Source organism: Salmo trutta, chromosome 5 (genome assembly GCF_901001165.1).
Source record: "Salmo trutta chromosome 5, fSalTru1.1, whole genome shotgun sequence".
NCBI lineage: Eukaryota > Metazoa > Chordata > Actinopteri > Salmoniformes > Salmonidae > Salmo > Salmo trutta.
The window spans coordinates 65,809,537-65,836,980 of NC_042961.1; the positions used below are offsets into that span (position 1 = coordinate 65,809,537).

Genomic DNA, 27,444 nt, shown 5'->3' on the forward strand with positions numbered 1-27,444 from the left:
TAGAATGATGGTCAAAGATAAAAGTCAAAATAAAACATTTAAAAAAGTACATTTGAATGACACTAAGTGGCAGTGTTTTTACAACTAATGCCAGATTGCCTGAGGCTAATTCCGTGCAAGTGTTTGTGAACATGCATTTACACACCCTCTCATTCAAATAAACACATGCAAGAACACACACACATACATGTAATAGTGCCAGACATGCACACAAACATATACAGTTGGCGTTGCTGTTATGATTTAGTTGCCCTCATGTCCTTTGTTTTAAATGTATAATTTTTTTTTTAATTGCGTTGTTTGCTGTTTTCTTGTCTTTTCCTTTTTTCTCTTTAGTTCATTCTCTTGGTTGTTGGTGCATTTGGGGGTTCTTGGGGGTGGGGAATGGAATTAATTGTATTTATTTTTCTTCCTGGGGGGCTGTGGGAGGGGTCTTGGAGGGTTCGGGTTCACGTTTTTTGGCCTGGTGGTAGATCGGCCAACATGCCCTTGAGCAGAGCATTGACCCTGGATGCTTCTGTGTGTCGCTCTGAATGGGAATCTGTTGGACGACTGGGATGATGTAGTTATTGAGTGGCTTCACTGCAAGTATATTGTATGTTTTGAATATTCAATAAAGTAATAAATTATTTTCATTTTAATAAGAAAATAAGAAAATAAAAAAGGACTCAGCCAAAGCAGTACGACTCAGCCCACGCAGTATTTATGTATCCCCATTAGCTGCTGCCAAGGCAGAAGCTACTCATCCGGGGGTTCAGCAAAATGAAGGCAGTTATGTTTTAAAAACATCATACATTCATAACAGATTTCACAACATTAAGTGTGTGCCCTCAAGCCTCTACATCTATAACACAAAATCCAAGTGTACATGGGTGTAGCGTGCATGTTATCCTGTGTTTGTATGCATGTCTGTGTTGCTTCAGTCTCCACTGTTCCATAAGGTGTATTTTTAACTGTTTTAAATCTAATCTTACTGCTGACATGAGTGTCTTGATGTGGAATAGAGTTCCATGTAGTACTGTGCACCTCCCATAGTCTGTTCCAGAAAGTATTTTCTTGGCAGCAATTCGACCATGAAGACCTGATTCACGCCGTCTCCTCTGAACAGTTGATGTTGAGATGTGTCTGTTACTTGAACTCTGTGAAACACATTTGGGCTGCAATTTCTAAGACCGCTATCTCTATTGAACATATCCTCTGCAAGAGAGGTAACTCTGGGTCTTCCTTTCCTTTGGGGATCCTCATGAGTCATCGTAGCGCTTGGTTTTTGAGACTAAGAACATTTCTTCAAGTGCAATAATCCGCATTGACTGACCTGTCTTAAAGTAATGGGCTGTTTCTCTTTGCATTGAGTTGTTCTTGCCATAATATGGACTTGGTCTTAAAATAACAAATAGGGCCATTTTCTGTATACCACCCCTACCTTGTCACAACTGATCGGCTCTTACGCATTGAGGAAAGAAATGCCACAAATTAAGTCACCTGTTCATTGAAATGCATTCCAGGTGACTACCTCATGAATCTGGTTGAGAAAATGCCAGGAGTGTACAAAGCTGTCAAGGCAAAGGGTGGCTACTTTGAAGAATCTCAATATATTTTGGTTTAAGATGTGATTCCATGTGTTATGTCATAGTTGACATCTTCACTATTCTACAATGTAGAAAATATTACAGATGAAAACCTTGGATTGAGTAGGTGAGTTCAAACTTTTGACTGGAACTGCAAATATAGTAGAGCTAACCTATAGAAAGCTGATGGGATCCTCTTTCTAATGGAAGCCATGAGGCTGTTCTCACACAATTGCATAGGTTATAGAAATGTTGCACAACATGAGCTCATGAAATGTTTTACATTTGCATTGATGTCAGAGTGATTAGAGGGACAATAGAGTGCTGAGTACCAGGCAGTTAGCAAGTGAGGTAGGCTACTAATGACCATCACCAGCATCAGAGCTTGGAGAAGCCTAATTACTAAATGGTCAAGTGGAATTTGACTGCCTTCATTTCTTGTAACTGCCGGTAATAGTCCTTCTCCATTTCCCAGAAATGGACTGGTTCAGATAAATCACACCAACAATAAAGTAAGTAAATCAACAGTTTAATCTCTGGATTTCTTCATGCATTTATATGGGACTTGAATCAGTTCCAGTCGTACAGTAAAGACAACTGTCCGTCTTTTCAAAGACTTCATTCCAACGCCTTTCATCTGCAATTAGACAAAAACCATGCAGAATCAGCTGCAAATAAATAACATTTAGTGAATGAGTATGTATATACAAACACACACCTTGGTGGAACAGTTGCTAGCAGTTGATAGCAGTGCCTGGTGGAGTCTCCGTACCCTGAATCTTCTGTCCAGTAGTGGTCACACACCAACAGTAACCTACCAGAAATAGACATGTTGCACATACAGTAAATATTGTAACATTCAACTGAATTGGAGAATTTAGTGTGTGTATGTGTGCGTCCGTGTTAACCTGTAGAGCCCGAACATTGCTTAGGGGTGTATCGTCCAGCGGCGTCACACGTGGGGATGTAGGCTCCAATTGGGCCATGTGTCGCGGCTAATCTAGCACGCTCACAGGTGGTCATGGGTCGTAATGTAGCATCTGGACACAGGTAACATAGATTGATTGTAATGTGGAGATAACATTGCAGCACATGCATGCCAGAATCTTGGGTTGCGTCTCATATGGGCCCTGGTCAGAAGTAGTTTATACAGAATAGGGTTCCATTTCAGATGTAACCTAGGTACTTCCTGGCTAAATATTGAAATTGCACTACTTGTTTAAAAGCCCTGTGCAGTCAAAATTCAGTTTCTGTCTTTTGTATAACAACTGATGAAACTAAGACTGAAAGTGGGGGTAAGTTGTGTCAGTGTTACTTCCTGACAATCCAATCATACATCCAGTTGAATGATCAAACCATTCATATTAGAATACCTCAGTCCAGCATCTAGACACCAATATACATATCTGGAACAAGAGGAGTGGCAGGTAGCCTAGTGGTTAGAGAGTTGGGCCAGTAACACAAGGTTCCTAGTTTTAATCCATGAATGTCAAGTTAAAATATCTGTCTATATGCCCTTGAGCAAGACAACCTTCTCTCCAGTGTCACGGTTGATAATGGCTGTCCAAGGGACAACTGGTTATGAAACATTAATACGTACGTGTGTGAATAGGACAGATCAACACCCACTAACGTTTTTATTAAAATGTTGGTGAGTAAGTGTGAGGTACATCACTCTTACCTCCCAGAGCAAAAGCTGTGCTAACAAGCAGAATGATGGTCAATATCGTCATGGTGATAGTCTCCTGAGAGAGAGAGAACAAGAGCGAGATTAGTTGAGCATTTTAAATCATCTGGAATGGCTGTGGGTACTAGAGGAGAAGTTGAGGAAACCCTGTGTTAAGTACAAAACTTATGCAACAATTGCTAAACCCAGTCCTGAGGACCCCAACATGCGAGTATCGGCAACACGGCGCGCTACAATTCTTCCACTAAAATTCAGGTATCATCTAATCTATTGTATGTGGTTGAAGAGCCTGGCACACAGGAATATGAATCCTTCCCAAATGGCTCCTCATTCCTTATGTAGTGAACCACCTTTGACGAGGGCCCACAGTGCACTAAGCAGGGAAGGGGAAGCAGACTAGATCTTGACAGAGTCTTCAATTCACTACAAAGGTAACTATTAGTCTATGCTCTTAAATTCAGGGGGTCGACCCACAAAAAGGGATCATATATATAGTGCACTACACTTGACCAGGGCCACATAAGATTAACGTGCCATTTGAGAGGCAGCTAGTCTACTAAATAATATCACAAGCTCAACTTCTGCACTCTTCCAAGGGATTCACTGGTTGTCTCTCTGTTGTCTGTGAGTTATGGTCTACCTCTTCCACCTCTCCTTTTAAAGGATCTGTCACAGGTGTGACTAGTTGCCTCATTAACCCAACAAGAGATCCCGATGTAGGCCATTAGCTGGTGGTGTAAAGTACTTATGTAAAAATTGTCTAATTCACACACTTATCAAGAGAACGTCCCTGGTCATCCCTACTGCCTCTGATCTAACAGACTCACTAAACACAAATGCTTCCTTTGCAAATTATGTCTGAGAGTTGGTGTGACACTGGCTATCCATAATCAAATTTTAAAAAAAAGAAAATGGTGCCGTCTGGTTTGCTTAATATAATGAATTTGAAATGATTTATACTTTTACTTTTGAACTTAAGTATATTTTATCAATTACATTTAATGTTGATTCTTCAGTATATCTGCTGAAACTTTTAAACCTTTACTCAAGTAATATTTTACTGGGTGATTTACACTTTTACTTGAGTCATTTTCTGTGAAGGAATTTTCATAGGCAGTGAAGAGAGTAGTAGAGGAAGATGGGTCCAGTTTCGAGGGATCCAGAGAGGCTCCCTGTGAGTATGCCGAGGCCAATAGAGAGTGATAGGAATAACATGTGTTTCAGTAAGGTTGGTTTCTTAGCATTCATAGCCATGGTTAGCAACTGTACCGCAGAAATGGAACATAAATAACTGAAAATAGATGTTGTGGTGGTAGCTGCAGAGAACTCCTTGGGTTATGAGATTTTACTGCAGAGAAGTTATAAGGTGTGATGAACGATAGTGTCCTGTTCTCCCAGGCTGCCGGCCTGCTGTAGGACAAAGCCCGTGCAGTAGAACTCAGCCCACTGTTGGGTTTTATTTCACTTATTAGATGTGATGCATTACCATTTACAGTAGATGTAGGCCTAAGTATGAACGGACTGTAATGCACTTAGAGGTTAATATTGTATTAAAATAGATTGAGCAACATATAATAGACATGACTAACTGGAGGGTTGCTGGCTAGTAGGAGTGTAGGCTGAGTAGACTCTTGACACACACACACAATGCCTGGTTGTTGGGCCGCTCAAGGACAGGTGTATGTGAGGAACTGATAGAGGGGAGAATGGCTGTGGCACAAGAACAGGCACTGTCCTTGGGTGTCTGACTCTCGGGTACACACACGAAGATAAGCTAGAAGACAACTATGCTTGGCAACAAAGATGCGTCTAGAGGCTGGGACCAGCCTGCACGCCAACGATAGGCTGGAGTAAGTCTAAACCACACCCAAGCCTCTACTATGACAGGCCCTCAGGGAGAGGGAACTATGTCTGTCAAGAAGTATTTAAGGAAGAACTTATGATGTCATTTCAGTTCTCTGTCTGCCCTGCGAGGTGTTACAGTGAACCCGTATATACGAACATTGCATTTATCACTATTTACTTAGCTTAATAAACAGCTGTGAAACAGTACAAGAGACCAGAGTTTCTCTTTGTCCTGACACCAGATTCGAATTGACGCAACCTAACACCACGTAGACTTGCATCCGAGCCCATTTAGACTTGCATCTTCAGAGCGTAGCTTGATTGTGCGTCACATGCAATCAATCAAATCAATCAAATGTATTGATAAAGCCCATCTTACGTCAGCTGATGTCACAAAGTGCTGTAGAGAAACCCAGTCTAAAACCCCAAACAGCAAGCATTGCAGGTGTAGAAGCACGGTGGATAGGAAAAACTCCCTAGAAAGGCCAGAACCTAGGAAGATACCTAGAGAGGAACCAGGCTATGAAGGGTGGCCAGTCCTCTTCTGGCTGTGCCGGGTGGAGATTATAACAGAACATGGCCAAGAAGTTCAAATGTTCATAGATGACCAGCAGGGTCAAATAATAATAATCACAGTGGTTGTCGATCATTCAGAGTATCTCTATCACTCCTGCTGTCTCTAGAGAGTTGAAAACAGCAGATTTGGAACAGGTAGCACGTCCGGTGAACAGGTCAGGGCTTGACAGCCGCAGCAGAACAGTTGAAACTGGAGCAGCAGCATGGCCAGGTGGACTGGGGACCACCCATATCTTGTTGTTGGGGACCACCACTCATAAAAAAACAGTTTCTGGCTAAAGAGACAAGACTAACAAGGGAAATCCATGAACTAATAGTACAGGTAGATAGCAATAAAAAAAGATACTACAGAGATACAAAATAAGTTAGAGAAAAAACAAATAGAACATGAGGAACTTATTCAAGAACAATCTAATGTAATCTATTACAAAAATAAAGCAAACTGTATGGAATATGGAGAAAAATGCACAAATTATTCCTGAATCTCCCATACAGGAACGCTAACAAAATTATTTGCAGATGTTCACTTTTCCGTCTAATCCTTTCCCACTGAATGAAGATTATACATTTACATTAAAATTTTAGTCATTTAGCAGATGCTCTTATCCAGAGCGACTTACAGTAGTGAATGCATACACTTCGTACATTTCATAAATTTTTTTCCGTATTATGGTAAGCAATTCTTTCCAAATAATATAAAAAATTGAAAATTAACAAATGTACAGAAAGATCAGTGCGAAGGCCAAATTAAGAAGAAAAATGTTTTGAAACTATTAAGTGCATAGATGAAATGTATTTTTTCCCCTGCCCGATTCCAGACAGGTGCATGATAATTGTCCATTCTAAATCAAAACAAATTTCACAAATATTAGTTAGTACATGTAAAGACAAGATTCAATCAAGAATAGTCTGATGGGTGACAACATTATCCCATCACTTGTGAATGATGCCCAGTGTAAGGCAAGGAACAATTGCAACTTTTTCATATGTTAGTGCAACACCTCATGTAGCCTAGCCAATAGGCCTATATGTTTTGATAAGGTTTGTGTAGCCTGGCGAAAGTCAATCCAGCACAGGACACAGTAATGATTTGGGGTTGTTTATACTGTTGAGGCTTACATTCAAAATAGGATAATGTAGAAGGGAAATCACTAATAGAGGAAGTCACCATAAAGCAAAATTCAGTCTAATTCACAATCAAGTGACTGCGCTTGCACAATCCCATAACTACTTGCACACCTTATTTATGAATCTCTTACAGGGACAGTGCCATCCAGTGGATATAAATGAATACAACTATGCCATTTCACCACCTGGCAACATCTGTATTACAACTAAAGTGACCAAATAACCTCTTTACAATGGGTGTAGATCCTAACTGGCATGCACATGCAGCGCATGAGTTTCACGTTTGGGGAAGATAATTTTCACAATAAAAATATTATTTAACAAAAGCATTAATGCATAATCATACTATGGGGTTGGCTGAGTCCTACTGGGTGGACTGAGTCCTAGTGCATGGGCTGAGTACAACTGAGTGGGCTGAGTCCTACTGCATGGGCTGAGTCCTTCTGCGCGGGCTTTGTCCTACAGCAGGCCGGCAGCCTGGGAGAACGGGACACTATCGTTCATCACACCTTGTAACTCTTCTGCAGTAAAATCTCATAACCCAAGGAGTTCTCTGCAGCTACAACCACAACAGGATCCCTCGAACCTGGAACCATCTTCCTATGCTACTCTCTTCACTGCCTAATGAAGCTACCTTCAGAGAAAATCACTCAAGTAAAAGTGAAAGTCACCCAGTAAAATATTACTTGAGTAAAGGTCTAAAAGTTTCAACAAATATTCTGAATTATCAAAATTAAATGTAATTGATGAAATATACTTAAGTATCAAAAGGAAAAGTATAAATCATTTCAAATTCCTTATATTAAGCAAACCAGACGGCACCATTTTCTTGTTTTTTTTATTTGATTACGGATAGCCAGTGTCACACCAACTCTCAGACATCATTTGCAAAGGAAGCATTTGTGTTTAGTGAGTCTGTTAGATCAGAGGCAGTAGGGATGACCAGGGATGTTCTCTTGATAAGTGTGTGAATTAGACAATTTTTTCTGTCCTGCTAATCATTCAAAATCTAATGAGTACTTTTGGGTGTCGGGGAAAATGTATGGAGTAAAAAGTACATTATTTTCTTTAGGAATGTAGTGAAGTGAAAGTTGAAATAAATAGAAGTAGTAAAGTAAAGATACCCCAAAATACTACTTAAGTAGTACTTTAAAGAATTTTTACATAAGTACTTTACACCACCAGCTAATGGCCGACATCGGGATCTCTTGTTGGGTTAATGAGGCAACTAGTCACACCTGTGACAGATCCTTTAAAAGGAGAGGTGGAAGAGGTAGACCATAACTCACAGACAACAGAGAGACAACCAGTGAATCCCTTGGAAGAGTGCAGAAGGTGAGCTTGTGATATTATTTAGTAGACTAGCTGCCTCTCAAATGGCACGTTGATTTTATGTGGCCCTGGTCAAGTGTAGGGCACTATATATGACCAATTTTTGTTTGTCGACCCCCTGAATTTAAGAACATAGACTAATAGTTACCTTTGTAGTGAAAAGAAGTCTCTGAAAAGATCTAGTCTGCTTCCCCTTCCCTGCGTAGTGCACTGTGGGCCCTCTTCAAAGGTGGTTCACTACATAAGGAATGAGGAGCCATTTGGGAAGGATTCATATTCCTGTGTGCCAGGCTCTTCAACCACATACAATAGATTAGATGATACCTGAATTTTAGTGGAAGAAGCGATACTCCTTTGTTGGAGTCCTCAGGACTGGGTTAAGCAATTGTTGCATAAGTTTTGTACTTAACACAGGGTTTCCTCAACTTCTCCTCTAGTTCCCACAGCCATTCCAGATTTAAAATGCTCAACTAATCTCGCTCTTGTTCTCTCTCTCTCAGGAGACTATCACCATGGCAATATTGACCATCATTCTGCTTCTTAGCACAGCTTTTGCTCTGGGAGGTAAGAGTGATGTACCTCACACTTACTCATTATTTTAATAAAAACGTTAGTGGGTGTTGATCTGTCCTATTTACACACGTAAGTATTAATGTTTTGTTTCATAACCAGTTGTCCCTTGGGCAGCCATTATCAACCGTGACACTGGAAAGAAGGTTGCCTTGCTCAAGGGCACATAGACAGATATTATAACTTGACATTCAGGGCTTGAAACTAGGAACCTTTGTGTTACTGGCCCAACTCTCTAACTGCTAGGCTACCTGCCACTCCTCTTGTTCCAGATATGTATATTGGTGTCTAGATGCTGGACTGAGGTATTCTGATATGAATGGTTTGATCATTCAACTGGATGTATGATTGGATTGTCAGGAAGTAACACTGACACAACTTACCCCCACTTTCAGTCTTAGTTTCATCAGCTGTTATACAAAAGACAGAAACTGAATTGACTGCACAGGGCTTTTAAACAAGTAGCGCAATTTCAATATTTAGCCAGGAAGTACCTAGGTTACATCTGAAATGGAACCCTATTCTGTATAAACTACTTCTGACCAGGGCCCATATGAGACGCAACCCAAGATTCCGGCATGCATGAGCTGCAATGTTATGTCAACATTACAATTAATGTATGTTACCTGTGTCCAGATGCTGGGATACGAACCATGACCCCCTGTGAGCGTGCTAGATATGCCGCGACACATGGCCCAATTGGAGCCTACATCCCCACGTGTGACGCCGCTGGAAGATACACCCCTAAGCAATGTTTGGGCTCTACAGGTTAACACGGACGCACATATACACACACTAAATTCTCCAATTCAGTTGAATGTTACAGTAAATATTGTATGTGCAACATGTCAATTTCTGGTAGGTTACTGTTGGTGTGTGACCACTACTGGACAGAAGATTCAGGGTACGGAGACTCCACCAGGCACTGCTATCAACTGCTAGCAACTGTTCCACCAAGGTGTGTGTGTGTGTGTGTATATACATACTAATTCACTAAATGTTATTTCTTTGCAGCTGATTCTGGATGTTTTTTTCTAATTGTAGATGAAAGGCGTTGGAATGAAGACTTTGAAAAGACGGACAAAGTTCTTTACTGTACGACAGGAACTGATTCACGTCCCATATAAATACATGAAGAAATCCAGAGATTAAACTGTTGATTTACTTACTTTATTGTTGGTGTGCTTATCTGAACCAGTCCATTTCTGGGAAATGGAGGAAGGAGTAGGACTGTATTACCGGCAGTTACAAGAAATGAAGGCAGTCAAATTCCACGTGACCATTTAGTAATTAGGCTTCTCCAAGCTCTGATGCTGGTGATGGTCATTAGTAGCCTACCACACTTGCTAACTGCCTGGTACTCAGCACTCTATTGTCCCTCTAATCACTCTGACATCAATGCAAATGTAAAACATTTCATGAGCTCATGTTGCGCAACATTTCTATAACCTATGCAATTGTCTGAGAACTGCCTCATGGCTTCTATTAGAAAGAGGATCCCATCAGCTTTCTATAGGTTAGATCTACTATATTTGCAGTACCAGTCAAACGTTTGAACACACCTACTCATTCCAGGGTTTTCATCTAATATTTTCAACTATGACATAACACATGGAATCACATCTTAAACCAAAATATATTGAGATTCTTCAAAGTAGCCACCCTTTGCACACTCTTGGCATTCTCTCAACCAGATTCATGAGGTATCACCTGGAATGCATTTCAATTAACAGGTGACTAAATTTGTGGGATATCTTTCCTCAATGCGTAAGAGCCGATCAGTTTTGACAAGGTAGGGGTGGTATACAGATAATAGCCTTTTTTGTTATTTTAAGACCAAGTCCATATTATGGCAAGAACAGCTCAATGCGAAGAGAAACAGCCCATTACTTTAAGACGGGAAGGTCAGTCAATGCGGAACATTGCACTTGAAGAAAGGCTCAAAGTTCTTAGTCTCAAAAAACAAGCGCTACGATGACTCATGAGGATCACCACAGGAAAGGAAGACCCAGAGTTACCTCTCTTGCAGAGGATATGTTCAGTAGAGATACCAGTCTCAGAAATTGCAGCCCAAATATGTGTTTCACATTGTTCAAGTAACAGACACATCTCAACATCAACTGTTCAGAGGAGACTGTGAATCAGGCCTTCATGTTCAAATTGCTGCCAAGATACTACTTTCCAGAACAGACTATGGGATGTGCACAGTACTACATGGAACTCTATTCCACATCAAGAAACTCATGCCAGCAGTAAGATAAGATTTAAAAATAGCAACACAGACAGGCATTCACACGATAACATGCACACTACACCAGAGGTCACCAACACGGTGCCCGCGGGCACCAGGTCGCCCCCAGGGACCACATTAGTCGCCCGCAGGCCTGGTCTAAAAATAGCACAACTCACTAGTGAGCTGCGTCTGAAATTTAATTGTATTCTGTTGCTATTCTTTTTAATCACACTTGCATTTATATATATTTAAAAATGACTATCTTAATATTTTAATTATACATGAGTTTAGGTCAACTCTGACCTACTCTAGTTCAAAGGTCAGTATTGTGCGTGTGAAAAAACCAGTGCTCGTGGAGAGTAAGCTAGCGGGCGCAGCGAAGATGGTAGCTGAATGCAGTTTCTTGGCAAAAAAAAGGAAGAAAACGTATCACTTTCACAACGATTGGGAGGAGGAATTATTTTTTACGACTGTGAAAGGAACCTGCGTGTGTCTCATTTGCGGGTCGACTATGGCGACGGCAAAGCGGCACAATGTGGAGAGACACTTCACTACATGTCACAAAAACTACCAGTGCACTACGGGCAGAAAAAGCCTGTGAGCTAAAGGCAGCTTTGGGTAAGCAACAGTCTTTTTTTCACGAGGACGGCGAAAAAGTCTCCAAAAAGCAACCGAAGCCTCGTTTAGAGCTACACATTTTCTGATCAAGAAGAAGGCATTTTCAGACGGAGAAGTTGTCAAAGAAGCAATGATGATAATTGTTAACACTGCACTTAAAGACGAGAAAAATGGAACCCATCTAATCTCCACTCTCTCCGACGTCCAACTGGGTGCATCTACGATGGTTAGACGAGTGTCAGCTATGTCTGGTAACTTGGCCGATCAGCTGGACCGGGATCTGGCGAAGTGCAGCTGGTTTTAGCATCCAGTGTGACGAGTCCGTGGACAGCAGCAGTATAGCGCAGCTGTTAGTTTTTATCCGGATGGTGTTTGAAGATTTCTCCACAATAGAAGAACTCTTGGCACTACTGCCCTTAAAGACAACTACGAGGGGAGTTGACATAACACGGTGAAGGAGTTTTTCGTGCAGAAAAAGGTACCATTGGAAAAGCTGGTAGCGGTGACTACAGACGGGGCTCCTGCTATGATCGGCCGACATACAGGTTTCATCGCTCACTGTAAAAGTGACCCAGACTTCCCAAAATTTCTGCATTACCACTGCATTATTCACCAGCAGGCGTTATGTGCAAAAGTGATCGGCTTTGAGCACGTGATGACTCCCGTTGTAAAAATCATAAACAACATCCGCTCCAAAGCAAAACAGCACAGGATTTTCAAGGTGTTATTGGAGGAGATGTCAGCTGAATATGGTGACCTGCTGCTACACACAGAAATCCGATGGCTCGGCAGAGGACGAGTTTTACTTCGTTTTTTGTCACTTTTGGGTGAAATCAAAGAGTTCAAGCAGTCCAAAGGCGAAGACGTCTCACTGCTAGAGGACACAGAGTGGACACTTGACCTTGCATTTTTGGCGGACATTACTGGGAAACTAAACGACTTGAACTGCTAGCTGCAAGGCAAAGGTAAGACTGTTGTTGATCTGATAAGTGCTTTAAATGCATTTAAAGCCAAGATGAACATTTTCTCTGTGGATTTACAGAAAGAAAAGGTGCTGCACTTTCCCTCTGTGCAGTCGGTGCTGAAAGACAATGCTTCTGCATCTGAGACATTTGACAAAGTTGCAGAAAAGTACTGTGAAGTCATAAACAGACTTGGGCAAGAGTTTCAGAATATGTTTTGTGACCTTCATCAGCTTGAGCCATGTGTGTCGTTCATTTCCAATCTTTTCATGAATGTGGACACAACATTCTTTGCTGAGCAACTAAGTGCAACGTTCAACTTGGATGCTGGACAGGTGGAGATTGAAATCATAACATTGCAAAATGACCTCCACCTCAAAGCCTACCAGGCTGCACCAAACTTTTGGTGCCTTGTTGACACAGAGAAGTACAGTGGAGTATGCAGAGCAGCTATGAAGGTTGCTAGCCTGTTTGGTTCAACCTATCTCTGTGAATCAGCGTTTTCTGACATTTACTTCATCAAGAACAAACACAGAACACACCTCACTGATGCACATCTGAAGGATTCACTCACAATTGCAGTGTCAAGTTACACACCAGATTACAATACACTGGTGAACAGCATGCAATGCCAGTCTTCCCACTAACAAAGAAACAGATACCAGATGTTGTCAGTGGCAACATGGCAGTGCCAAGGCGAAGTTGAATGAAAATATTGAAGAATTGTGTTCAATTTAAAAGTGTGTTAAAAATGCAGCAGATTTGGTCATTAGTTCAAAATGTGACAAGATTTATTTCAAAATAAGTTGATTTTTCTAACATTACATAATTGATCACTTTTGGAAACATAGTGCAACGTAGTTCATGATTTGTCAAAAGGGTTTGTCAGTGGCTAGTGAAAATGGGACATTTTTCCTATGAAATGTAGTGATGTAAGGGATCATCTGAAAATGTAACAATTACTGAGATTAAAGTGCTGAATATTGATATCTGTTTCCCACCTTATTGTCATTGTTGATAATTATTGTGAGAAATTATTAACGTGATCAGTGTCTTCACATAGATGAGTATCATTAATCATTATTAATAACCTATAACTAAAGGCAAACTGAGCAAATGTGTTATTTCAGAAGAGCGTATCAATCTGGTAGCCCTTCGTATGACTCAGTACCCATGAAGTGGCTCTCAGTTTCAAAAAGGTTGGTGACCCCTGCACTACACCCATGTACACTTGGATTTTGTGTTATAGATATGTGGTAGTAGAGTAGAGGCCTGAGGGCACACACTTAATATGTTGTGAAATATGTTATGAATGTATGGTAATGTTTTCAAAACGTGTAACTGCCTTAATTTTGCTGAACCCCAGGATGAGTAGCTTCTGCCTTGGCAGCAGCTAATGGGGATCCATAATAAATACTGCGCGGGCTGAGTCGTACTGCATTGGCTGAGTCCTTATTTATTTTCTTTTTATTAAAATAAAAATATTTTCTTAATACATTTTTTTTACTTAATTGAATATTCGAAACATACAATATACTTGCAGTGAAGCCGCTCCATAACTGCATCATCCCAGTCGTCCAACAGATTCCCATTCAGAGCGACACACAGAAGCATCCAGGGTCAATGCTCTGTTCAAGGGCATGTTGGCCGATCTACCACCAGACCAAAAAACGTGAACCCGAACCCTCCAAGATCCCCCCCACAGTTCCCCAATAGCTGTCCCTCAACCATTCGAAACCCCTCCCACAGCCCCCCAGGAAGAAAAAAAATAAAAAATAAAAAATTAAATTAATTCCATTCCCCACCCCCAAGAACTCCCCAATGCACCAACAACCAAGAGAATGAACTAAAGAGAAAAAAGGAAAAGACAAGAAGAAAACAGCAAACAACAACGCAATTAAAAAATAATAACAATACATTTAAGGACATCAAGGACAACTAAAATCATGACAGCAATGCCAACTGTAAATGTTTGTGTGCATGTCTGGCACTATTACATGTATGTGTGTGTTCTTGCATGTGTTTATTTGAATGAGAGGGTGTGTAAATGCATGTTCACAAACACTTGCACGGAATTAGCCTCATGCAAACCGGCATTAGTTGTAAAAACACTATCACTTAGTGTCATTCAAATGTACTTTTTTAAATGTTTTATTTTGACTTTTATCTTTGACCATCATTCTATCTCCCACACAGCAACTCCACTCCCACTTGTCTCCAATTCCACATTCCAACCCTCAGTTTCCCTCAGCCCATCCCATCTATCTCTGCTGGCCACCCACTTCGGGTTTCCACGCAACACATATCTTTCAACTATGCTGTGATGTTTAACGTACAATTTCAATCTATGTAATCGAATAGAATCCACAGATTGCGAGTTGAAGATAAATACTTTTACTAAGAGTTGTAGTATATTAGTAATTGACTGTCTCTCCAGATCTCCTAACAGTACTATTTCTAGGGTCATTTCTAGATCAATGCTATGCATTTTCAGCCATTCCTGAACATGAGACCAGAAACAGGCTACCTGAGGGCAATACCAAAACAAATGGTCGATTGATTCTGTATCCTCACAACAAAATCTGCAGCGCTTCGATGATTTTATAACCCAAATATTCAACATTTTGTTGGTAGCAAGAATTCTATATAATCATTTTAGCTGAAAAGCACGAAGTCTTGAATCTGGCGTTTTATATATCAACTCAAATCTCTTCCCAACTTTTTTGCAATCTGTATGGCACAGTTGTAAACATCCTGGTCCTCAAATGAAACTTATATACTTTCCTATTTATGCTATTTTTATTCCTCCGCAAGTTTTGATCCTTTATGTTGGGCAGACAGACCAGTTCCCTACCTCCTCCCGCTGCCACCTGCCTCCTCCATTTTTGGGGTAATGCTGTAATCAATTGGTTGTACTCTTGGATTGAGCAGACCTTTCTTTACAATTCTGATAACTCCATGAAGGCCATAACTCTACCATTCCAATTTACAATATCATTTATGAACAAAATACCCTGTTCAAACATATTTCCCATAAATAGAGGTATTTTATCAACCAGCACATTTGACTTCAGCATAATATGTGTTGTAATATTTGTTTTATCTTTACAGGGGGGTGACATAGAAATTGTAGCCAGCTCTGCAATGCTTGTTTGAAAAAGAGAGATACTTTGAAAAAAGTAGCATTTTCAATTAATCCAAAATGAGACATGGCAATCTGCACAAAGGCAAAATGGCAATTTTTAAACAATGGATAAGTTTTTCTTAGTAATCTACTTGAGAACCATATAGGGTTCAAGTAAAACTTTTGAATGAGTGAAGCTTTTAGAGAGAGGTTTAGTGCTTTTATGTTTAATAATCTCAACCCACCCAATTCATATTCATTATATAGATGGGCACATTCTATTTTGAAATTCATTGTGTAGAGCTTATTTATATCTTTTGTGATATGAATACTGAGTATGTCTACTTCACCATCAGCCCATTTTATGGGTAAACTGCAGGATAATGTAAAAGTAGAATTTTTTAAGGATTCAATACATAATATTGAACACTTATCATAATTAGGTTTATGTCCAGAGAGTACAAAAAAGTTATCTAGCTCTTCAATGACACATTGCAGAGATCTAGCTTGCGGACTTAATTTAAAACTTGAGCCATCGGCATACATGGTCACCTTTGTTTTAAACCTTGGATATCTAATCCTCTAATGTTGTTATTGGATCTGATTTCCATAGCTAACAATTCGATGGCCATAACGAATAGATATGGTGACAGCGGGCACCCTTGTTGAACTCCTCTTGACAATTCAAAACTCTCTGAGAAATAGCCGTTATTTTACCATTTTACACCTGGGGTTGCTATACATTATTTTTACCCATTTCATAAGAGAATTGCCGAAATTGAAAAAATCCAGGCATTTATAAATAAAATCCAGTCTTACTTTATCAAATGCCTTTTCAAAATCCGCTATAAATACCATTCCTGGCTTATTATATGTTTCATGATGTTCTATTATTTCTAGTAGTTGTCGTATATAATCTCCAATGTATCATCCATGTAAAAAACCTGTCTGATCAGGATGAACAATACCAGGTAAAACTCTTTTAATTCTGAGTGCTATGCATTTTGCTAGTATTTTTGCCTCACAACATTGAAGTGTAAGGGGCCTCCAGTTTTTTAGATAGACTGGGTCTTTATATTTGCCATCTGGGTAGTGTTTTTATAATAGAGATATCAGACTTTCCTGCTGAGTACCTGACAGACTACCATTTCTATAGGAGTAGTTAAAACAAATCTAACAATGGAGCTTTTAGTATATATATATAAAAAACTTGATATACCTCTACCGGTATGCCATCAAGCCCTGGGGGTTTCCCAGACTGAAAGGACTTAATAGTTTCAAAGCGATTTTCTTCTGTAATTTGGCCTTCACACTGATCTTTCTATACTTCTGTTAATTTTCAATTTTTTATATTATTTGGAAAGTATTGCTTACCATAATACGGAAGTCGCTCTGGATAAGAGTGTCTGCTAAATGACTAAAATGTAAATATAAATGTATAATCTTCATTCAGTGGGAAAGGATGAGACGGAAAAGTGAACATCTGCCTAAAATAATTAGCTTCCTCTTTAAAAATATAATTGGGAGAATCATAGATGACTCCGTCTTCAGTAACGAGTTTCTGCAAATTATTTTTGTTAGCTTTCCTGTATGGGAGATTCAGGAATAATTTGTGCATTTTTCTCCATATTCCATACAGTTTGCTTTATTTTTGTAATAGATTACGTTAGATTGTTCTTGAATAAGTTCCTCATGTTCTATTTGTTTTTTCTCTAACTTATTTTGTATCTCTGTAGTATCTTTTTTTATTGCTATCTACCTGTACTATTAGTTCATGGATTTCCCTTGTTAGTCTTGTCTCTTTAGCCAGACACTGTTTTTTTATGGGTGGTGGTCCCCAACAACAAGATATGGGTGGTCCTCAGTCCACCTGGCCATACTGCTGCTCCAGTTTCAACTGTTCTGCTGCGGCTATCGAGCCCTGACCGGTTCAAACGGACATGCTACCTGTCCCAGACCTGCTGTTTTCAACTCTCTAGAGACAGCAGGAGCGATAGAGATACTCTGAATGATCGACAACCACTGTGATTATTATTATTTGACCCTGCTGCTCATCTATGAACATTTGAACATCTTGGCCATGTTCTGTTATAATCTCCACCCGGCACAGCCAGAAGAGGACTGGCCACTCCTCATAGCCTGGTTCCTCTCTAGGTTTCTTCCTAGGTTCTGACCTTTCTAGGGAGTTTTTCCTATCCACCGTGCTTCTACACCTGCAATGCTTGCTGTTTGGGGTTTTAGACTGGGTTTCTGTACATCACTTTGTGACATTAGCTGACGTAAGATGGGCTTTATCTATCAATTTGATTGATTTGATTGATTGCATGTGACGCACAATCAAGCTACGCTCTGAAGATGCAAGTCTACATGGGCTAGGATGCAAGTCTACGTGAGCTCAGTTCTACTGCATGGGCTTTGTCCTACAGCAGGCAGGCAGCCTGGGAGAACGGGACACTATCGTTCATCACACCTTATAACTCTTCTGCAGTAAAATCTCAGTAAACTCAGTAAACTCTCAGTAAACCTCAGTAAACTCTTCTCAGTAAAATCTCTCTGGTTGTCTCTCGTTGGGATGAGTTATCTGCAGCTACCGCCACAACATATATTTTGAGTGATTTATCTTCCATTTCTGCGGTACAGTGGATCACCATGGCTATGAATGCTAAGAAACCAACCTTACTGAAACACATGTTATTCCTATCACTCTCTATTGGCCTCGGCATACTCACAGGGAGCCTCTCAGGATCCCTTGAAACTGGATCCATCTTCCTCTACTTCTCTCTTCACTGCCTATGAAGATTCCTTCAGAGAAAATGACTCAAGTAAAAGTGTAAATCAACCAGTAAAATATTACTTGAGCAAAGGTTTAAAAGTTTCAGCAAATATACTGAAGTATCAACATTAAATGTAATTGACAAAATATACTTAAGTATCAAATGTAAAAGTATAAATCATTTCAAATTCCTTACATTAAGCAAACGAGACGGCACCATTTTCTTGTTATTTTTTATTTGATTACGGATAGCCAGTGTCAAACCAACTCTCAGACATAATTTTCAAAGGAAGCATTTGTGTTTAGTGAGTCTGCCAGATCAGAGGGAGAAGGGATGACCAGGGATGTTCTCTTGATAAGTGTGTGAATTAGACAATTTTTTCTGTCCTGCTAATCATTCAAAATCTAACAAGTACTTTTGGGTGTCGGGGAAAATGTATGGAGTAAAAAGTACATTATTTTCTTTAGGAATGTAGTGAAGTGAAAGTTGAAATAAATAGAAGTAGTAAAGTAAAGATACCCCAAAATACTACTTAAGTAGTACTTTAAAGAATTTTTACATAAGTACTTTACACCACCAGCTAATGGCCTACATCGGGATCTCTTGTTGGGTTAATGAGGCAACTAGTCACACTTGTGAAATATCCTTTAAAAGGAGAGGTGGAAGAGGTAGACAATAACTCAGAGACAACAGAGAGACAACCAGTGAATCCATTGGAAGAGTGCAGAAGGTGAGCTTGTGATATTATTTAGTAGACTAGCTGCCTCTCAAATGGCACGTTAATCTTATGTGGCCCTGGTCAAGTGTAGTGCACTATATATGATCCCTTTTTGTGGGTCGACCCCCTGAATTTAAGAGCATAGACTAATAGTTACCTTTGTAGTGAATTGAAGTCTCTGTCAAGATCTAGTCTGCTTCCCCTTCCCTGCTTAGTGCACTGTGGGCCCTCGTCAAAGGTGGTTCACTACATAAGGAATGAGGAGCCATTTGGGAAGGATTCATAGATGATACATGAATTTTAGTGGAAGAATCGTAGCGCGCCGTGTTGCCGATACTCGCATGTTGGGGTCCTCAGGACTGGGTTTAGCAATTGTTGCATAAGTTTTGTACTTATCACAGGGTTTCCTCAACCTCTCCTCTAGTACCCACAGCCATTCCAGATTATTTAAAATGCTCAACTAATCTCGCTCTTGTTCTCTCTCTCTCTGTCAGGAGACTTTCACCATGGCCATATTGACCATCATTCTGCTTGTTAGCAGAGCTTTTGCTCTGGGAGGTAAGTGATGTACCTCACACTTACTCACCAACATTTTAATAAAAACATCAGTGGGTGTTGATCTGTCCTAATCACACGTAAGTATTAATGTTTTGTTTCATAACAAGTTGTCCCTTGGAAAGCCATTATCAACCGTGACACTGGAGAGAAGGTTGTCTTGCTCAAGGGCACATAAAATATCTGTAACTTGACATTCAGGGATTAAATCTAGGAACCTTTGTATTACTGGCCCAACTCTGTAACCGCTAGGCTACCTGCCACTCCTCTTGTTCCAGAGATGTATATTGGTGTCTAGATGCTGGACTGAGGTATTCTGATATGAATGGTTTGATCATTCAACTGGATGTATGATTGGATTGTCAGGAAGTAACACTGACACAACTTACCCCCACTTTCAGTCTTAGTTTCATCAGCTGTTATACAGAAGACAGAAACTGAATTGACTGCACAGGGCTTTTAAACAAGTAGCGCAATTTCAATATTTAGCCAGGAAGTACCTAGGTTACATCTGAAATGGAACCCTATTCCGTATAAACTACTTCTGACCAGGGCCCATATGGGACGCAACCCAAGATTCCGGCATGCATGTGCTGTAATGTTATGTCCACATTACAATTAATGTATGTTACCTGTGTCCAGATGCTGGGATACGACCCATGACCCCCTGTGAGCGTGCTAGATATGCCGCAACACATGGCCCAATTGGCGCCTACATCCCCACGTGTGACGCCGCTGGACGATACACACCTAAGCAATGTTCTGGCTCTACAGGTTAACACGGACGCACATATACACACACACTAAATTCTCCAATTCAGTTGAATATTACAGTAAATATTGTATGTGCAACATGTCTATTTCTGGTAGGTTAATGTTGGTGTGTGACCACTACTGGACAGAAGATTCAGGGTACGGAGATGTTAATGTTTTTTGTGTAATTGTAGATGAAAGTCGTTGGAATGAAGACTTTGAAAAGACGGACAGTTGTCTTTACTGTACGACAGGAACTGATTCACATCCCATATAAATACATGACGAAATCCAGAGATTAAACTTGATTTACTTACTTTATTGTTGGTGTGATTATCTGAACCAGTCCATTTCTGGGAAATGGAGGAAGGAGTAGGACTGTATTACCAGCAGTCAAATTCCACGTGACCATTTAGTAATTAGGCTTCTCCAAGCTCTGATGCTGGTGATGGTCATTAGTAGCCTACCGCACTTGCTAACTGCCTGGTACTCAGCACACTATTGTCCCTCTAATCACTCTGACATCAATGCAAATGTAACACATTTCATGAGCTCATGTTGCGCAACATTTCTATAACCTATGCAATTGTGTGAGAACAGCCTCATGGCTTCTATTAGAAAGAGGATCCCATCAGCTTTCTATAGGTCAGATCTATTATTTGCAGTACCAGTCAAAAGTTTGAACACCTACTCATTCCAGGTTTTTCATCTGTAATATTTTCAACTATGACATCACACATGGAATCACATCTTAAACCAAAATAAATTGAGATTCTTCAAAGTAGCCATCCTTTGCCTTGACAGCTTTGTACACTCTTGGCATTCTCTCAACCAGATTCATGGAATGCATTTCAATTAACAGGTGACCTAATTTGTGGCATTTCTTTCCTCAATGCGTAAGAGCCGATCAGTTGTGACAAGGTAGGGGTGGTATACAGAAAATAGCCCTATTTGTTATTTTAAGACCAAGTCCATATTATGGCAAGAACAGCTCAATGCAAAAAGAAACAGCCCATTACTTAAAGACAGGAAAATCAGTCAATGCGGAACATTTCAAGAGCAGTCTCAAAAACCAAGCGCTACGATGACTCTCATGAGGAAGACCCAGTTACCTCTGCAGCCCAAATAAACACTTCACAAAGGTCAAGTAACAGACATCTCGACATCTGCTCAGGAGACTGCGTGAATTAGGCCTTCATGGTCGAATTGCTGCAAAGAAGCCACTAAAGGACGATAAGAGACTTGCTTGGGTCAAGAACCACAAGCAATGGACATTAGACCGGTGGGAATCTGTCCTTGGTCTGAGTCCAAATTTGAGATTTTTGGTTCCAAACGCTGAGTCTTTGTGACGCAGAGTTGTTGAACGGATCTCCGCATGTGGTGTTCCCACCGTGAAGCATGGAGGTGATGGTACTTTGTTGGTGACACTGTCAGTGATTTATTTAGAATTCAAGGCACACTTAACCAGCATGGCTACCGCAGTGATACGCCATCCCATCTGGTTTGGCTAAGTGGGACTATCATTTGTTTTTCAACAGGACAATGACCCAACACACCTTCAGCTGTGTAAGGGCTATTTGACCAATAAGGAGAGTGATGCATCAGATGACCTGGCCTCCACAATCACCCAATTTAGATGGTTTGGGATGAGTTCAATCAATCAAATGTATTTATGAAGCCCTTTTTACATCAGCCGATGTCACAAAGTGCAATACAGAAAGCCAGCCTAAAACAGCAAGCAATGCAGATGTAGAAGCACGGTGGCTAGGAAAAACTCCCTAGAATGGCAGGAACCTAGGAAGGTGCGGTATAGAGAGAGTCGAAAACAGCAGGTCCGGGACAAGGTAGCACGTCCAGTGAACAGGTCAAGGTTCCATAGCCGCAGGCAGAACAGGTGGACTGGGGACAGCAAGGAGTCGTCAAGCCAGGTGGCCCTGCGGCATGGTCCTAGGACTCAGGTCTTAAGGGAGAAGAGAACGAGAAAGAAAGAACTAGAGGGTGCATACTTGACCTCTATGGGCTAGGTGGGACGTGACCGTCAACAGCCAGTGGAACAGCGTGGCGCGAAATACAAAAACCTCAAATGCGAAAGCAAAACATTAGATTATGTTAGTAGAGTACATACACCAAAATAATCACAAAGCCATTTTCCAAGCAAGCATATGTCACAAAAACCCAAAACACACCTAAATGAAGCACTAACCTTTGATCTTCATCAGATGAGACTCCTAGGACATTCTGTTATACAATACATGTATGTTTTGTTCAATCAAGTTCATATTTATATCCAGAAACAGCTTTTTACATTGGCGTGTGATATTCAGAACATGCATTCCCACCAAAAACTTCCGGTGAATTTACTAAATTACTCATGAACGCTGACAAAATACATAATTATTTTAAGATTTATAGATACAGAACTCCTTTATGCAATCGCTATGTCAGTTTTATTTGAGACGACACTACAACCATCATGATTGATTAATTGTCAGATCCAACAGAAGATCTCTTTGTTTCTTGGGACCTAGAACTAGCAACTCTGCTTTGTCTGAGTTTTAAAGTAAAACATTTGCCGCCTTCCAGTTCCTTATGTCTGAAACACAGGTTTCCAGGGAGGGCAATTTTGGGGCTTCACCATGATTCATCTAAATGTACAGCTGTGTATCGTCGGCATTGCAGTGAAAGTTAACATTATGTTTCCGAATGACATCACCAAGAGGTAAAATATATATATATATATAATGAAAACAATAGATGTCCTAAAACGGAAACTTGAGGAACACCGAAATATACAGTTGAATTGTCAGAGGACAAACCATCCACAGAGACAAACCGATATCTTTCCGACAGATAAGATCTAAACCAGGACAGTACTTGTCCGTGTAGATCAATTTGGGTTTCCAATCTCTCCAAAAGAATGTGGTGATCTATGGTATCGAAGCAGCACTAAGGTCTAGGAACACGAGGACAAAGGAAGAGCCTCGGTCTGACACCATTAAAAGGTATTTTACAACCTCCACGAGTGCAGTCTCAGTGAGTTGGACCACAGAGTTAAGAAAAGCAGCCAACAAGTGCTCAGCATATGTAGGAACTCCTTCAAGACTGTTGGAAAAGCATTCCAGTTGAAGCTGGTTGAGAGAATGCCAAGAGTGTGCAAAGCTGTCATCAAGGCAAAGGGTGGCTACTTTGAAGTATCTGAAATATAAGAAATATTTTGATTTGTTACAGTGGGGGAGAAAAGTATTTGATCCCCTGCTGATTTTGTACGTTTGCCCACTTACAAAGAAATTATCAGTCTATAATTTTAATAGTAGGATTTTTTGAACAGGGAGAGACAGAATAACAACAATATAATCCAGAAAAACGCATGTCAGAAATGTTATAAAATGACTTGCATTTTAATGAGAGAAATACATATTTGACCCCTCTGCAAAACATGACTTAATACTTGGTGGCAAAACCCTTGTTGGTAATCACAGAGGTCAGACATTTCTTGTATTTGGCCACCAGGTTTGCACACATCTCAGGAGGTATTTTGTCCCTCTACTCTTTGCAGATTTTCTCTAGGTCATTAAGGTTTCGAAGCTGACGTTTGGCAACTAGAACCTTCAGCTCCCTCCACAGATTTTCTATGGGATTAAGGTCTGGAGACTGGCTAGGCCACTCCAGGACCTTAATGTGCTTCTTCTTGAGCCACTCCTTTGTTGCCTTGGCCGTGTGTTTTGGGTCATTGTCATGCTGGAATATCCATCCATGACCCATTTTCAATGCCCTGGCTGAGGGAAGGAGGTTCTCACCCAAGATTTGACAGTACATGGCCCCGTCCATCGTCCCTTTGATGCAGTGAAGTTGTCCTGTCCCCTTAGCAGAAAAACACCCCCAAAGCATAATGTTTCCACCTCCATGTTTGACGGTGGAGATGGTGTTCTTGGGGTCATAGGCAGCATTCCTCTTCCTCCAAACACGGTGAGTTGAGTTGATGTCAAAGAGCTCCATTTTGGTCTCATCTGACCACAACACTTTCACCAGTTGTCCTCTGAGTCATTCAGATGTTCATTGGCAGACTTCAGACGGGCCTGTATATGTATTCTTGAGCAGGGGGATCTTGCGGGCGCTGCAGGATTTCAGTCCTTCACGGCGTAGTGTGTTACCTATTGTTTTCTTGGTGACTATGGTCCCAGCTGCCTTGAGATCATTGACAAGATCCTCCCGTGTAGTTCTGGGCTGATTCCTCACCATTCTCATGATCATTGCAACCCCACGAGGTGAGATCTTGCATGGAGCCCCAGGCCGAGGGATATTGACAGTTCTTTTGTGTTTCTTCCATTTGCAAATAATCACACCAAATGTTGTCACCTTCTCACCAAGCTGCTTGGCGATGGTATTGTAGCCCATTCCAGCCTTGTGTAGGTCTACAATCTTGTCCCTGACATCCTTGGAGAGCTCTTTGGTGTTGGCCAAGGTGGAGAGTTTGGAATCTGATTGATTGATTGCTTCTGCGGACAGGTGTCTTTTTTACAGGTAACAAGCTGCGGTTAGGAGCACTCCCTTTACGAGTGTGCTCCTAATCTCAGCTCGTTACCTGTATAAAAGACACCTGGGAGCCAGAAATCTTTCTGATTGAGAGGGGGTCAAATACTTATTTCCCTCATTAAAATGCAAATCAATATATAACATTTTTGACATGCGTTTTTCTGGATATTTTTGTTGTTATTCTGTCTCTCACTGTTCAAATAAACCTTCTATTAAAATTATAGACTGATCTTTTCTTTGCCAGTGGGCAAACGTACAGAATCGGCAGGGGATCAAATACTTTTCCCCCCCACTGTAAATCACTTTTTTGTTTACTACTTGATTCCATATGTGCTATTTCAGAGTTTTGATGTCTTCACTATTATTCTACAATGTAGAAAATAGTAAAAATGAAGATAAACCTTTGACTGAGTATGTGTGTCCAAACTTTTGACTCATGCTGTATTTATCAACTTTCCTAATATTAAGAACATGGCTTATATTGACAACAGGGGTATAGCCTACCTGGCTGGCATGAAAATTAAACAAGGGAAAAGAATCCTCCATTCGCTATTTAACCTGTTGGGGGTAGGGGGCAGTATTTGCACGGCCGGATAAAAAACATACCCGATTTAATCTGGTTATTACTACTGCCCAGAAACTAGAATATGCATATAATTATTGGCTTTGGATAGAAAACACCCTAAAGTTTCTAAAACTGTTTGAATGGTGTCTGTGAGTATAACAGAACTCATATGGCAGGCAAAAACCTGAGAAGATTCCTTACAGGAAGTGGCCTGTCTGACCATTTCTTGGGCTTCTACACTATCTTTATTGAAAACTGAGTATCTCTGCTGTAACGTGACACTTCCTACGGCTCCCATAGGCTCTCAGAAGGCGGCAAACCGCTGAATGATGTCTTTGGAGCATACCCACCGAAAACTTCCGGTGAATTTACTAAATTACTCACGATTGTCGTTCACAAAATACATAACAATTATTTTAAGAATTATAGATACAGACTCCTTTATGCAATCGCGGTGTCAGATTTTAAAATAGCTTTTCGGCAAAAGCACATTTTGCAATATTCTGAGTACATAGCCCGGCATTCACGGCTAGCTAATTTGACACCCACCAAGTTTGGCCCTCACCAAAGTCAGATTTACTATGAGAAAAATTGGATTACCTTTGCTGTTCTTCGTCAGAATGCACTCCCAGGACTTCTACTTAAACAACAAATGTTGTTTTGGTTCCAAATAATCCATAGTTATATTGAAATAGCTCCGTTTTGTTTGTGCGTTCAGGTCAGTATCCGAAGGGTGACGCGTGAGCGCCTTTCGTGACAAAGCATTTCAAAATATTCCATTACCGTACTTCGAAGCATGTCAAACGCTGTTTAAAATCCATTTTTATGCTATTATTCTTGTAAAATATCGATAATATTACAACCGGGCGATGTTGTATTCATTCAAAGGCTAAAAGAAAAAACTTGAGAATTCTCATGAATGCGCTTCTCAGTGTCACTGTTCCCAGGCTGACCACTCACAAACAGAGCTGCTGTACGTCGCCCAGAGACTGCAGACACCCCATTACACTTTCTGGCGCCTTCTGAGAGCCAATGGAAGCCTTAAAAAGTGTCACGTAACAGCACAGATGCTGTAATTTTGATAGAGATGCAACAGAAGGAGAACAAATTGTCAGACAGGGCACTTCCTGTATGGAATCTTCTCAGGTTTTGGCCTGCCATATGAGTCCTGTTATACTCACAGATACCATTCAAACAGTTTTAGAAACTTTAGTGTTTTCTATCCAAATATACTAATTACATGCAGTATTTTCCGGCCGTGAAAATACTGCCCCCTAGCCCAGACAGGTTAAAAAAGTACATTTGAATGACACTAAGTGGCAGTGTTTTTACAACTAATGTCGGTTTGCCTGAGGCTGATGCCGTGCAAGTGTTTGTGAACATGCATATACACACACTCTCATTCAAATAAACACATGAAAGAACACACACATACATGTAATAGTGCCAGACATGCACACAAACATATACAGTTGGCGTTGCTGTTATGATTTTAGTTGTCCTTGATGTCCTTTGTTTTAAATGTATTCTTTTTTTTTTTTAATTGCGTTGGTTGCTGTTTTCGTGTCTTTTCCTTTTTTTCTTTAGTTCATTCTCTTGGTTGTTGGTGCATTGGGGGGTTCTTGGGGGTGGGGAATGGAATTTAATTGTATTTTTTATTTTTCTTCTTCCTGGGGGGCTGTGGGAGGGGTCTCGAATGGATGAGGGACAGCTATTGGGGAACTGTGGGGGGGGATCTCAGAGGGTTCGGGTTCACGTTTTTTGGCCTGGTGGTAGATCGGCCAACATGCACTTGAGCAGAGCATTGACCCTGGATGCTTCTGTGTGTCGCTCTGAATGGGAATCTGTTGGATGACTGGGATGATGTAGTTATTGAGCAGCTTCACTGCAAGTATATTGTATG

General features: G+C 40.6%; 2 protein-coding genes across 2 annotated transcripts in view; one reads left to right on the forward strand and one right to left on the reverse strand.

Annotated features, from left to right (window-relative positions):
* Positions 1–2,105: 2,105 nt before the first annotated feature.
* Positions 2,106–3,891, reverse strand: LOC115194852 (equistatin-like). Its single transcript, XM_029754780.1, has 5 exons — positions 3,834–3,891; positions 3,250–3,313; positions 2,477–2,608; positions 2,287–2,382; positions 2,106–2,205 (listed from the first exon to the last, which is right to left on the reverse strand). Exons 2-4 carry the CDS (start codon positions 3,299–3,301, stop codon positions 2,303–2,305), a joined length of 264 nt encoding a protein of 87 aa, XP_029610640.1. The 5' UTR covers positions 3,302–3,313; positions 3,834–3,891; the 3' UTR covers positions 2,106–2,205; positions 2,287–2,302.
* Positions 3,892–8,073: 4,182 nt separating this feature from the next.
* The window catches only part of LOC115194865 (equistatin-like), a 44,478-nt gene continuing 25,107 nt past the window's right edge, over positions 8,074–27,444 (forward strand). The window contains exon 1 of the mRNA XM_029754794.1: positions 8,074–8,139. The gene's annotated coding sequence lies outside the window, so the exon portion shown is untranslated. The remainder of the gene's footprint in view (positions 8,140–27,444) is intronic.